This window comes from Pangasianodon hypophthalmus, chromosome 26 (genome assembly GCF_027358585.1).
Source record: "Pangasianodon hypophthalmus isolate fPanHyp1 chromosome 26, fPanHyp1.pri, whole genome shotgun sequence".
Taxonomy (NCBI): domain Eukaryota; kingdom Metazoa; phylum Chordata; class Actinopteri; order Siluriformes; family Pangasiidae; genus Pangasianodon; species Pangasianodon hypophthalmus.
Window position 1 is genome coordinate 18505802 of NC_069735.1, and position 13213 is coordinate 18519014.

Consider the following 13213-nt stretch of genomic DNA (forward strand, 5'->3'; position numbering starts at 1 on the left):
GACTGTTTATAGCTGCTATAACGTAAGTGACAACATGAACTAACACACAACATTAAATATAACTATAAACGGATAAAAAAAGTATAACGTGTTGTTCTTTAATAAATAAAATATTTGGCAAGTTGCTGTGGTGTAAGAGGAATAAAACACTTGGGAATGTGCTGTTATAGGAAAATAAACAAACAGTTACTCGTCTTTAGTACGCCAAGCCATCACTGATTGTTTTCCTGTAACAGCACCACACACACACTGTTTATTCCTTACTTAACACACCAACACACACACACACACTTTGTCCCAGATCACGTGATCACTGAAGACTGGATGATGTTACTGATTAATTATGCGTGAATATAAACACAGTCAGAATGAAAACCGAGGAGTTCTGCAGCTCTTTTCTTATTTCTGACTCTCAGGCAGATAAACAGAGCGTTTAGTGATTTAATAATCATTACTTTTGTTACTTTTAATCAATAGTTTTAGTGTGAGAGCTCCTAAATAAACTGCATTAGAAGATTAATATCAGCTTTAATCTGCAGTTCCTGCTGTATAAAACAGCGTCACACGTCACTTCTGATCCCATCACTCACTAAATCAACGCTTATAAAAATATACACGCGTTTATATAAAAAGAATAAAGCACAAACTTTCACCAAAAACAGAAAATTATTCTTGGTAAAATAAACACACTCACGTTTCGAGACGCTTCGCCGTAAAGGAGTGTCGTAAAGACAACGAATGAAATATCTAAACCAATCAAATCGCAGGAAACGCAGATTGACGTTTAGAACGCGCCAATAGAATGACAGACATAGCCACAGTCAAGGGCGGGACTAATGTAACTGTCGTCAAACGTTTTCAAACGTCGTAATAAGAGGTTAAGGGGCGAGAAAAGATCAACAGCATCGATTCGGATGTAAAATAAAAATAAAACACGTACATTATAATATATAATGATAATAATGTGACGTCAGACACAATATTTACTGTTAATGGGTCGATCTTTTTTTATGGCAAACGTACATATAAGAACTTTGAAAGCTTAATGTGTTTATTTAGCCACGAAGCAATATTATTCAAAAGCAGAATGATTTCAAATGTACTCTAATTTTGTTTAATCCTCATTTAAAATCCATATAATAAAGAGTTTGATGGTGTATTTATGTGTTTGAGATGGTTTTTAGGCGGTTAAGATTCATTGACAGGTGAGTTAGCGCCACCTGCTGGACTAGACTGGGCTTTACATGCAGTTTCCAGCAAAAATATCAACAGTGCATAAAAATTATATTTACATTTACATCACAGATGACATGGAGAAATATATGAAGTCTGTAACAAAGCAAGTTTTGTGAAAATCGGTTAAATATAAAGAGATCATCAAGCATCCATTCATACACCTATATTGCCTTTACGACTACAGATGACCTTTCCAATATGGCGGACGCGTCGTCGTGACCTAGCAGCTGGCGCTGTAATATGGCGGCGGTTTCAGTTCACTGCCATCTGGCGGATTGAGGCGGAAGTGCAGCGGGATAAAAACGCCATCAGTGAGGGGAGTGACTGTGTGCAGCTGCAGTTAGCATCAATCTACTGTTTTAGAAATAAAAATAAAATAAAATGTCTGACGATGATAAATTACCCCCCGGGTGGGAGAAGCGCATGAGCCGGAGTTCAGGTGAGTGCAACATGAAGGTATAAAATTATTGCTATGTTTGTTTTGCAAACCGCGAGAAAAAAATTCGCAAAGCTAACACTCTGAAGCTAACTAAGCTAAACTAGCTAAACTAGCCACTGCAGTGGTTTTCATTCAGGCGTTAGCATCACAGCTAGCTAGCTAGTAATAAAGTTTTCAGCAATTCTTTTGACTTTTATTTATTTATTTATTTTTTTTTTTTACCCAAATGTTTGGTGTCTGAACTGCAGATTGTATTGATAACTAAAGCGAATAATCGGTGCTAATTCTGAGCTACAGTTAGCATGCTAACTCCAGCTAAAGTGGAGCAGTTTAATAACTAGCTAATAAATGCGGCCATTTACTGTCACTTCATCTGTCTCTCTTTTCATCTCTCACTCCATCCTGCCTGAGTTTCTTTTTCTCTAGTTTTCCTTCTGTGTGTGTGATTTATTCTTTCATTTTCTCTGTCTCTCTCTCCTGCATTTTTTATCCTTCTGTTCTTTTTCCTGTATACTCTCTCTCTGTCTCTCTCTCTGTCTCTCTCTCTCTCTCTCTGTCTCTCTCTCTCTCTCTCTCTCTCTCTCTCTGTCTCTCTCTCTCTGTCTCTCTCTCTCTCTCTCTCTGTCTCTCTGTCTCTCTCTCTCTCTCTCTCTCTCTCTCTCCCTCTCTGTCTCTCTCTCTCTCTCTCTCTCTCTCTCTCTGTCTCTCTCTCTCTGTCTCTCTCTCTCTCTCTCTCTCTCTGTCTCTCTGTCTCTCTCTCTCTCTCTCTCTCTCCCTCTCTCCCTCTCTGTCTCTCTCCCTCTCTGTCTCTCTCTCTCTCTCTCTCTCCCTCTCTCCCTCTCTGTCTCTCTCTCCCTCTCTCCCTCTCTGTCTCTCTCTCCCTCTCTCCCTCTCTGTCTCTCTCTCTCTCTGTCTCTCTCTCTCCCTCTCTCTCTCTCTCTCCCTCTCTGTCTCTCTCTCTCTCTCTCTCTCTCCCTCTCTCTCTCCGTCTCTCTGTCTCTCTCTCTCTCTCTCCGTCTCTCTCTCCGTCTCTCTCTCTGTCTCTCTCTCTCTCTCTCCCTCTCCCTCTCTCTCTCTCTCTCCGTCTCTCTCTCTCTCTCCGTCTCTCTCTCTCTCTGTCTCTCTTTCTGTCTCTTTCTCAATTTAATTCAGTGTGTGCTTTATTGGCATGACAAAATACTTTGTATTGCCAAAGCAACATACAACAGAGCAAGGAAAACTAGGAATTGAACAAAACATAAAGAGTAAAATAGTTAAAAAAAAAAAAAAGATGGTAAATAACTCTGTTGCAAAATTAATAACTACATGCAACATCATGTACATTAATGTTAACACATGAACACATGAGTGTTGAAGTAAGGCGGGGTTAGGGTGGGTGTTTATATGGTGGTGGGCGGGGTTAGGGTGGGTGAGTGGATGGTGGTGGGCGGGGTTAGGGTGGGTGAGTGGCTGGTGGGTGGGGTTAGGGTGGTAGGCGGGGTTAGGGTGGGTGAGTGGCTGGTGGGCGGGGTTATGGTGGTAGGCGGGGTTAGGGTGGGTGAGTGGCTGGTGGTAGGCGGGGTTAGGGTGGGTGAGTGGCTGGTGGGCGGGGTTAGGGTGGTAGGCGCGGTTAGGGTGGGTGAGCGGGTGGTAGGCGGGGTTAGGGTGGATGAGTGGGTGGTGGGCGGGGTTAGGGTGGATGGGGGTTAGGGTGAGTGAGCGGGTGGTGGTAGGCGGGGTTAGGGAGGGTGGGTGAGTGGGTGGTGGGCGGGGTTAGGGTGGTAGGCGGGGTTAGGGTGGGTGAGCGGGTGGTGGTAGGTGGGGTTTAGAGTGGGTGAGCGGGTCGTGGGCGGGGTTAGGGTGGTAGGCGGGGTTAGGGTGGTGGTGGGCGGGGTTAGGGTGGGTGAGCGGGTCGTGGGCGGGGTCAGGGTGGTGGGGATGGAGGGGTTTATTGATATGGAGCTCTTAGCGCTGGTTGTCCCTCAGGCTGTGACAGGATGCTACTTGCAGCGTCTTGCAGCGATGTTTGCGCTAATGGCTCTGTCGCCGAGAGTAAAGGGGAGTTTCTGAATCGGGGAGCACGTGCTGAACTCAGGGAATACAGTATTTATTTTACAGTAGTAAGTGCTTTCTGGTGATGTCGTATTTGGGGCATTCGGTGAGGAAGTGCAGCTCTGTCTCCATCACTCCCAGGCTGCATTGGGAGCACAGCCTCTCCTCACGGGGCAGCCACGCCCGTCTGCGGCGGCCCGTCTCTACGGCCAGCCCGCGCTCGCTGAGTCTGTACATCGTCACAGTCTTTCTTAATCTCTTATCCGTCACCGTGGTCAGGTATTCCGCCACGGCGTACTCTCCATTTAGTGCCGAATAACATTCCAGTTTGTGTTGATTATTAACGGTGTTTGTCCAGTAAGTAATGTACTTTTCTCTCTCTGTGTTTGTGATGCGATTGGGCCGAATGGTGGTGAGTGTGAGGTCCTGAGTCTCCGTGACCTCCGCAGGTGAGAGGTGAAAGGTGAGAGGTCAGTGAGTCTCAGGACCAGCTGGCAGAGGGAACTCCTCGCTACGCTCAGCTCCTGGTGTTTCAGGGCTTATAGTGGTATGTCTCGGGGTCACTCGCTTTTAAATGCTTCCAAAATGTGATGGCTCTTTTTTGGATGTTTAAAAGGAGAGGATATCGGCCTAATTCTGCCCTGCAGCCATTATTTGGCGTTTTTCTTTGGACGTTTAGTATACTTTTGCAAAATTCTGTATGCAGGGTTTCAATTGGATGTTTTTCCCAATTTATAAAGTCATACTTTATAGGAGGACCCCACACTTCACTGCCATATAATGCAATAGGTTCGATGACTGAATTAAAAATTTCAAGCCATATTTGAATTAGAAAATCAATTTAAATGGATTTCTTCATGACATAGAAAGCCCTTTTAGCTTTCTGTTCTTAGTAAGTGTATGTTTTTGTGGTTTCTATGTGTCTGTGTGATACTGAAAAGGTGTGTGTAAGTCCCTGAGATGTGGATCTTTTGTGGAAAATCATCACTTTTGAGGAGGCACTTTATTTCTGCATCGTATAGAGTGAGACCTTGAATGGGAGACTGTTCTATCATTTTAGCCAATTGGTTGATGTAAATGTTGAGTAAAATGGCGCTTAAACTGCAGCCCTGTCTCACTCCACGCTGCTGGGAGAAGAAGTCTGTTCTTTTATTTTCAGTTTTAACAGCACATCGACTGGCTGTGTACATTGATTTGATCACATCATAACATTTTCCCCCTACACCGCTCTCTAAAAGTTTTAAGAATAGATAAATAGATAGATAGATAGACCTTTATCGTCATTGTAATGCACATGTACAGTACAATGAAATTGGATGATTGTCCTTACCCGGTGCAAATAGCTTAAAAATACTGTTAAAAAATAAATAAATAAATAAAATGCAGCCAAGCTAAAACACTATAAAATTAAGCTAAAAAAAACACCCACACTTAAAATACGAAATACACATCCACATTTACGATGTTCCACAGGAATAATCCTTCATGCCGGATTGAGTCGAATGCTTTCTTAAAGTCTACAAAACAAACAAAAATTTCATTTTTGTTTTAACGTACATATTTATAATATTATATAATTAGAGTGTGTAGGGTGAAGATATGGTCAGATGTGCGACATTTTGGGAGGAAACCAATTTGACATTTACTCAAGGCATCGTGTTTCATGAGGAAGTCTAAAAGTCTGGTGTTTAGAATACTGCAGAAAACCTTCCCCAAGTTGCTGTTCACACAGATGCCCTGGTAATTGTTGGGGTCTAATTTGTCACCGCTCTTATAGATGGGGCTGATGAGACCCTGGTTCCAGATCTCAGGGAAATAACCCACACACAGAACAACAGTGAACAGCTTTAGGACGGCCATTTTGAAGTTGTGGTCAGAGTGTTTCAGCATCTCGTTCGCGATGCCGTCTACACCACAGGCTTTCTTGGACTCGACAAGCTTTTCTTCCAATTCTTTCATTGTGATTGGAAAATCTAAAGGGTTTTGATTTTCTTTAATTGATCTTTCCAAATCTTCTAATTTTTTGATTATTTCACTTTGATCAGAATTCTGAATTGTGGTAGAGCTGTGAAGTTCCTGGAAATGATTCTTCCACAGCTCTGCGTTTTGTAGTGCTAGATCTTCTTGATTTGGTTTGTGTAGTAATTTCCATTTATTCCAGAATTTGTTTGAGTTGATTGATTTTTCAATTTCTTGGAGCTGGCTCTGTAAAAACTGTTCTTTTTTTCTTCTGAGTGTGGATTTATAATGTCTTAGTGTCTCGCAGTACTGAAGGCGTAGATCTTGGTTATCTGGTTGTCTGTGTTTTTGGTTGGATAATTGTCTAAGTTTTTTCCTCAGAGTCTTACAGTCTGAATCAAACCAACTATCAGTGTCCAGTTTCTTTTTCTTAATTTTGATTTGTGCCAATTTGCCTTTTTGTGCTGTTTTGTAGAATATTGAATTTAGATCTCTCACTGCCTGATTGACGCCTGCTGCATTTTTAGCGTATTCTTGTGTTTGGAATGAAAGTAGGAGAGATTGTATTTCTGTATGTTTAATTGCTTTGGTGTAATCATTTAAAGAGTTACCTGTCCATCTGAATGATATTATTTGGCTCATTTGACACGGTGTCCTGATTGTTTTGTTCGTTATTTCAGACTGTTTGATATACAGGGTAATTTGGCTGTGATCTGAGAAGGGAGTTAATGGTTTGACTGTGAATGATCTCAAAGAGGAAAGGTCTAGATCAGTGATTGCGTAGTCTACTGTGCTGTTACCAAGAGCTGAGCTGTAGGTGTACCTTCCGAATGAGTCCCCTCGTAGCCTTCCATTGACGATGTACAGGCCCAGACTCCGACAGAGCTGCAGCAGCTGCTTTCCATGGCTGTTTGTCACTTTATCAGAGTTCTGTCTGAGGGGGTGGGAAGGAAAAGTCACACTATTTCCAAAGATGTGACGGTCACCGTGTGTATCAGTGGAGTCTGATTCTACGCCAGTACGACAGTTTAGATCGCCCAGAATCAGCACATTTCCCAGGGCCTGGAAATGGCTGATTTCTTTTTCCATGTTGTGAAAGGTTTCTTCTTGGAAGTAGTGGGACTCGAGAGGGGGGATGTAAATGGCACACAGGAAGACAGGTTGTGATGTTGATATGATGCCTTTGTTGATTTTCAGCCATAGGTGGTATTTATTTCTTTTAATTAATTCTATGGACAGGTCAGATTTAATCCAGATTAGCATTCCTCCCGAGTCTCTGCCTTGGGTGACTGTTTTGAGTTTGACAGATGGTAACACTATCTCTCTGTATCCTGAGGGACAACCGGTGGACTCATCACCTCTACACCATGTTTCTTGTAAGATGATGACATCCAATTCTTGAATTTCTCTCATGAAATCGTAATTTCTACTTTTTAGGCCAAAAGCTGAGGAGCTCAGACCTTGAATGTTCCACATTGAAATGCAAAAGGATTTCATCTCAAAAACTGCTAAGAAAATCTAATAAACAGAATTAAGGGTTTGTTTGCCATTCTGAGAAAAGAGAAAGATCCAAAGAACTTAAACAATGCAACAGTGAATAATTACTTAAATTGGGTTTGAACATCCGTTACACATTTTTTTTTTCTTTTCTTTAGTAATGGTCTTTATACTGAGTTCGTGAGTCTTTTTTTTTTTTTCCTCCCATTACTGTGATAGTAAGCGTGAGCAGATGATTCTCAGCATGTGGTGGATGTCCTGGAGTTCAGTGTTGGCTCGGTTTGCTCCTCCATTGAGAGCCTGGGCGTAGCTCACCCTGCCTGGCTGTGGGGGGGTCTGCCGTGGAGAGGCGTTTGGTGCTGGAGGGTATTCTGCAGGTGCTGTGGGGTTTTTGTAGGGTAGTCTCTGTCTGGGTGGCTCCATCCAGGGTCCTGTAGCTCTGGCTGGGGTTCTGGATGAGGCGCTAAAAGGGGCTCTGGATGAGGAGCTGGCTGGGGTTCTGAGTGAGGTGCTGTTCTCTGATGTGCGTCTCATTTGATTGGCTGGGCTGGCGCTTGTCATGTTCCTCCTGGGGCTTGTCATGTTGTTGCGATTTAGAGCAATTTGAGTCTCTTTGCTAGGACATGCACCATGTTCTTGTATAAGTGAACATGATCATACAGGCAGTTAGTGTCCAGCTCTGGGTGGTGGGCCAGGTGGATATTGGGCAGTAGGGTGCAGTTTATTTTTGCTGGCGTTTATTTTGTTGATTGTGTGAGGATGGAAATCTTTCCTTTGGAGCAGAGTTGAGAAGATGCTTTTAGAGCTGGGGAAAGTGTGTCTTGCTTTCTCCAGAACAGCTTTCATTGAGTCGCTCACCCTGTCCTGCTGGCTTTGAAGATCATTGGTGCCCGTGTGAATTATGATGTGGCTGGGCCGACCGAGCTGCGACTCTGTCAGGAGCTCCAAGGCTTTCTCAGTGTTAGGACACCAGAGTTTAACAGCTCGATGTCGGGGGAAAAGTTTCTTTATATCAATGAATTTCCCATTTGAATCAATGAGTAACACTATTTCAGGCCCCTCTGCGCTGACTGGCGTTGGGCTGTTGTCGGGTGGGTGATGGATCTGCTGTGGAGCTGTGGACAGGGGGCACTGTGGAGATTCAGAGACGTCTGAGACAGGCCTCTCTGTGGTGGGAGACGGTGAATGCTGACCATCTGTGTCAGGTATCTCTGGGATGGAGGGCAGTGGGGTAGAAGGCAGAGGCTGTGCTCTGTGGCTGTGCTCTGGTTCCTCCCTGACCTTGAGCAGTTCTCTCACCTGCTCCCGTAGAGCTTCTATCTCGCAGCGCTGCTGCTCTCTCTCCTCCTGCAGCTCTCTGAGCAGTTGTGCCAGGTTTAGTGTGGACTGTTCTCTGTCCTGCTGTAGCTGTAGTCTCAGTGCTGTCAGTTCACTCAGATATCCGTCTTTCTCTCGCTGGAGATCTCTCAGCTGTTGCGTGAGGGCGTGTAGTAGCTCTATCTCCAGCCTTGTGAAGTGCTCCTGGAGCAGAGCGATAGGTGTGTGTGACAGGTGGATGTGGACCTGGGCAGGGAACCCCTGTGTCTCCGTCTCTGCAGGTTGAAAACCGCTGCGTTCTGTGGCCTCTGTTCAGTTGACAGATTCTCATTTGTTAAGACTTTATTTTGCTTCATAATTGCACGTATGACACTGTAATCAGCCTGGAAGGCCTTCAGGTGTCCCTGCACAGTGACTGTGCCGTTTTTATAAATGTTGACTGTTATCATTGTGCTGTCAGGGTCCTGTGAGTCTCTGATTCTCACTTTCCATCCGTTGCAGATGCCCTCTTTCTTCACTGAGGGACAGTGGCTGATTACAGCTTTATGCCAGGCGTTGGGATTGTCGGAGAAGAAGATGAGGTTACTGACTTCTCCGGTTTTATACAGATCTGCGAACAGTGTTTCTGGACTGTCCTTAAGCAGCTTCTGTTTGAAGAGTTTTCTTGCGGATTCAGTTTTGACGTCGGGGGGGTACTGTATGGGCACACAGTCTGTGGGGAGTGGGGGGGTCATTTGCATAGGGCAGTGGGGTGACTGCAGCGGCTCCTCTGATTGGTTCATCGTCTCGGGGTCATTTAAATTGATACATTGGAGTATAACAGAGTCTTGGCTATTCAAGGATCTCTTCTACTTATCTCTTCCTTTCTTTGAAGAAAAAAAAATTATAGTTGCAACAATATTTTCAGGGGCCAAGCACCCAGACTCGGTGAGCCGCACATTCAAGAACATAGTACAATTGTTTCCTAAGCAATCAGAGGAAAGCAGAGCCGTAACTGTAGGCAAAGAGTTTCAAGAGTGATTTGTAGTTTCACTCATGATGTGTAAGTTTTGACCACAGACAGTGCTGGAATTCTCTGACTGTAGGAGGAAAGGTCTAGATGAACACATGGGCAGCAGGGTGGCAAAATCTAAATAGGTGGAAATTGATGTCATAGGGTGCATTGAACTTGTCTCGATCCAGGGAACTTCAAATTTTGGACAAACGGTTCAGAAGTTATGACCATAAATGTACTTTAAACTTAGACCCAAATTTGACCCGATGGTGGCGCTAGAGCTTTGGGAACCCTTGGCCCAAATTTGGTCAGACTGTTCCTTAGACCCTCCTCAATCAGTGTGCCAAATTTCACAACTTTTTACCAGATAGTTCTATGGGCTGCCATAGATACCCTAGCTAGAAGAAGAAGAAGAAGAAAAAGAAGAAAAAGAAGAGAATCGGTGCTTGGCCCCTTAAAAATTACAGGTTGTGGAGTACAGTTTTACTCACTGCTTCTCCACCGTTAGTTGGTGGATCTTCTCTTGTTTTCCGTTTGCCTCCAATTTATCTGCTTAGCTTCTCTGCACTGAATAATCACTTTTTAAAAAAATATATTGTTTTTGCATCAAAGACCTGATCTGTATGTGATATTCTGCTGATTTTGTTGATGATCTGACCTAACTCTCATCTCACGACAGCAAACACAGAAGAAAAATCTTAAGAGCTCATGCAGATCATGTCTCTCATGTCACTGTTTCCTCTCTCTCTCTCTCTCTCTATGCCCCGCCCCCTTTTCCAGGCAGGGTGTACTACTTTAACCACAGTACGAATGCGAGTCAGTGGGAGCGGCCGAGCGGGGGTGGCGGCGGCGGGGGGGGGCGGCGGTGGACAAGGTGCGCTGCTCTCACCTGCTGGTCAAACACAACCAATCACGCAGACCGTCGTCATGGAGACAGGAGAACATCACACGCACCAAAGAGGAAGCTCTGCAGCTCATACACAGTGAGTGTGCGATGAATATTAATGTTATTAATGAGCGAATAATGTTACCACAGCGCCAGTGTTTTCGTTCAGTATGTGTGTGATGTTTGTGCTTTAACCAATCAGGTTTGAGCTGTGCTGCTAGCCCCGCCCCCCAAGTGCTGTTAGTTCTTGTAGGTGCTGATTTTGAGCAGGAACTGGAACCACGCAGCTGTAACTTTTTGGTGGTACGAGTTCCTGTAAGTTTTTGTAACGTGTGTGTGTGTGTGTGTGTGTGTGTGTGTGTGTGTGTGTGCACGCACGTGTGTGTGTGTGTGTGTGTGTGTGTGTGTGTGTGTGTGTGTGTGCACGCACGTGTGTGTGTGTGTGTGTGTGTGTGTAGGATATATAGAACAGATAAAGTCCGGTGAGGAGGACTTCGAGACGTTGGCGTCTCAGTTCAGTGACTGCAGCTCCGCACGTAACGGAGGAGACCTCGGCATGTTCGGCAGGGGTAACACACACACACACACACACACACACACACACACACACACACACACACACACACACCTATTCGCTTTTCTACCTGAGGGTGTGGTTTGGTGACATCATTTCCCACCTGACCCTGTAAAACAACAGAGGAGCTTCAAGGACCAATCACTGACCTGCACTGCTTCTAGCTCCGCCCACATCACACGTCCCTGTTCGCAGTTCAGTCCAGGAACTTAATTATACTCAAGTACACAATGTCGAGTCGCTTCTGAGTTGCCTTACTACACCGTCTCTACGTTTAGAGTCGAGTGCAAAAGTTTGTGCACCCTTACCTTCATAACCTTTAAAGCGATTTCACTTCATTATCGCTGGTAATAACGTGTTTAATTTATACGTCGCCTTTCTCAAACTTGAGCTCGCTTTACAGTTTTGGAAAAGAAACACAAAATAACAACAGGTGAATTTAAAAAAAAAAAAAATAATAATTGTTATTTTTACTATTTACATCATTATTCTCACACACTATTACACTTTTTTGTTACTCGGTTAACTCTAGCGTTGTATCAAAGCACTGAATTTCACAAGTAGTAACCTGGAGTGTGACAGAGGCGTCGTTTTAGAGGCGTGTTATAGAAATTAACAACGTATATCGATTTATTTTTATTTATTTAAGCCGGCTGTGTGTTTGTGCTTGTGTGTCTATAACAGGTCAGATGCAGAAGCCGTTTGAAGAAGCTTCGTTTGCGCTGAAGATCGGAGACATGAGCGGTCCGGTGTTTACTGACTCCGGGGTTCACATCATCCTGCGTACAGGATAACTCTCATCCCTTCATTCATTCATCAATCCCTCCATCCGTCTCTTTCTGTCTCTTATTCCACTATACATAACAGTCCATGGACTTCAATCCAACACACACACACACACACACACACATATATACGCTTTTCCCCCTGGGTTTTACTCACACACACACACACACACACACACACACACACCACCCAGAGTCACTTTCATATTTGTTTACAATAAAGCATCTGTAATAAAAATTAAAAACAGTAGAATAAAGATGACTCTGCCGTTTATCAGACTTCAGATTTCATCAGTTTGATTGTTTTTTCCTGCTCTGTGTCGTTACCTGCATCATGATGCGTCCTGGACACGATGTCAAACCTGCAGCGATGGATAATGACCAATAAATATAATCACATGATGAATACAGGTTTGTCTTGATGAGTTTAATACACACAGATACCAATAAAACAGCAGTAAACTGTCTATTAGTTGAAACACTTGCTCCTGTTCTATATAAATACTCAAAGATATTTTACCGATCTGCTAATGTTCACGCAATTTTGCATTTTAGAAGCGCCGTATTTTAACATCAGAGTGCGCTGCTACGAGTTACCGCTCAGAAATGTGCCAAAAGAGCAGTCTTTTTCTCCTGTTTATTTCCCCTGAAATAAAAACAGCAGACGAGCCAATCGACACGTGACTCTGGAATGATTAACAGTCACGTACTGTAGGTTTTTTTTTTTACTTTTATTGTTAAAAATAAACACTAAAGAAAAGTATTAAGAATACAAATATACAGTGCAGGGAGAGGGAGAGAAAACCTGTGAGGGCTTAGAAAATACTAAATTAACATGATAAACTAATAATAACACTATATATCATAACAACAGCAACAAAAATACACTATTTGGCCAAAAGTATGTGCACCCCTGACCATCACAGCCATATGTGTTTGTTAAACGTCTCATTCCAGATTTATTCCCCGTGTGTTTGCTGTTATAATAAGCTCCACTCTTCTGGGAAGCTTTCCACTAGATGTTGGAGCGTGGCTGTGGGGATTTGTGTTCATTCAGCTACAAGAGCATTAGTGAGGTCAGGCGCTGATGTTGGGTAAGGAGTCTCCAGTTCCAGGTCATCCCAAAGGTGTTCAGTGGGGTTGAGGTCAGGGCTCTGTGCAGGACACTCGAGTTCTTCCACTCCAACCTTCACACCATGTCTTCATGGAGCTCGCTTTGTGCACAGGGGCATTGTCATGCTGGAACAGGTTTCAGCCTCTTAGTTCCAGTGAAGGGAAACTGTAAAGCTACAGCACACAGAGACGTTCTATACAACTGTGTGCTTCCAAGTTTGGAGAAGAACCATATATGGGTGTGATGGTCAGGGGTGCACATACTTTTGGCCATATCGTGTATAAATACAGAAATGGGTGAATATCGTGTGTATATGTGCATATAAAAGTGCACATATACAATATGAGAGGTGCTAAAAACGTATTTTGACACGAGAAACTC

At 43.8% G+C, this 13213-nt stretch overlaps 1 protein-coding gene across 1 annotated transcript; it reads left to right on the plus strand.

The window, feature by feature from the left end:
- The first annotated feature begins 1508 nt into the window (after positions 1 to 1508).
- Positions 1509 to 12128, plus strand: pin1 (peptidylprolyl cis/trans isomerase, NIMA-interacting 1). Its single transcript, XM_026911584.3, is given in 5 exon segments — positions 1509 to 1675; positions 10254 to 10328; positions 10331 to 10456; positions 10818 to 10928; positions 11618 to 12128. Coding segments are annotated over 5 exon segments (480 nt in total). The 5' UTR covers positions 1509 to 1617; the 3' UTR covers positions 11728 to 12128.
- Positions 12129 to 13213: the final 1085 nt, after the last annotated feature.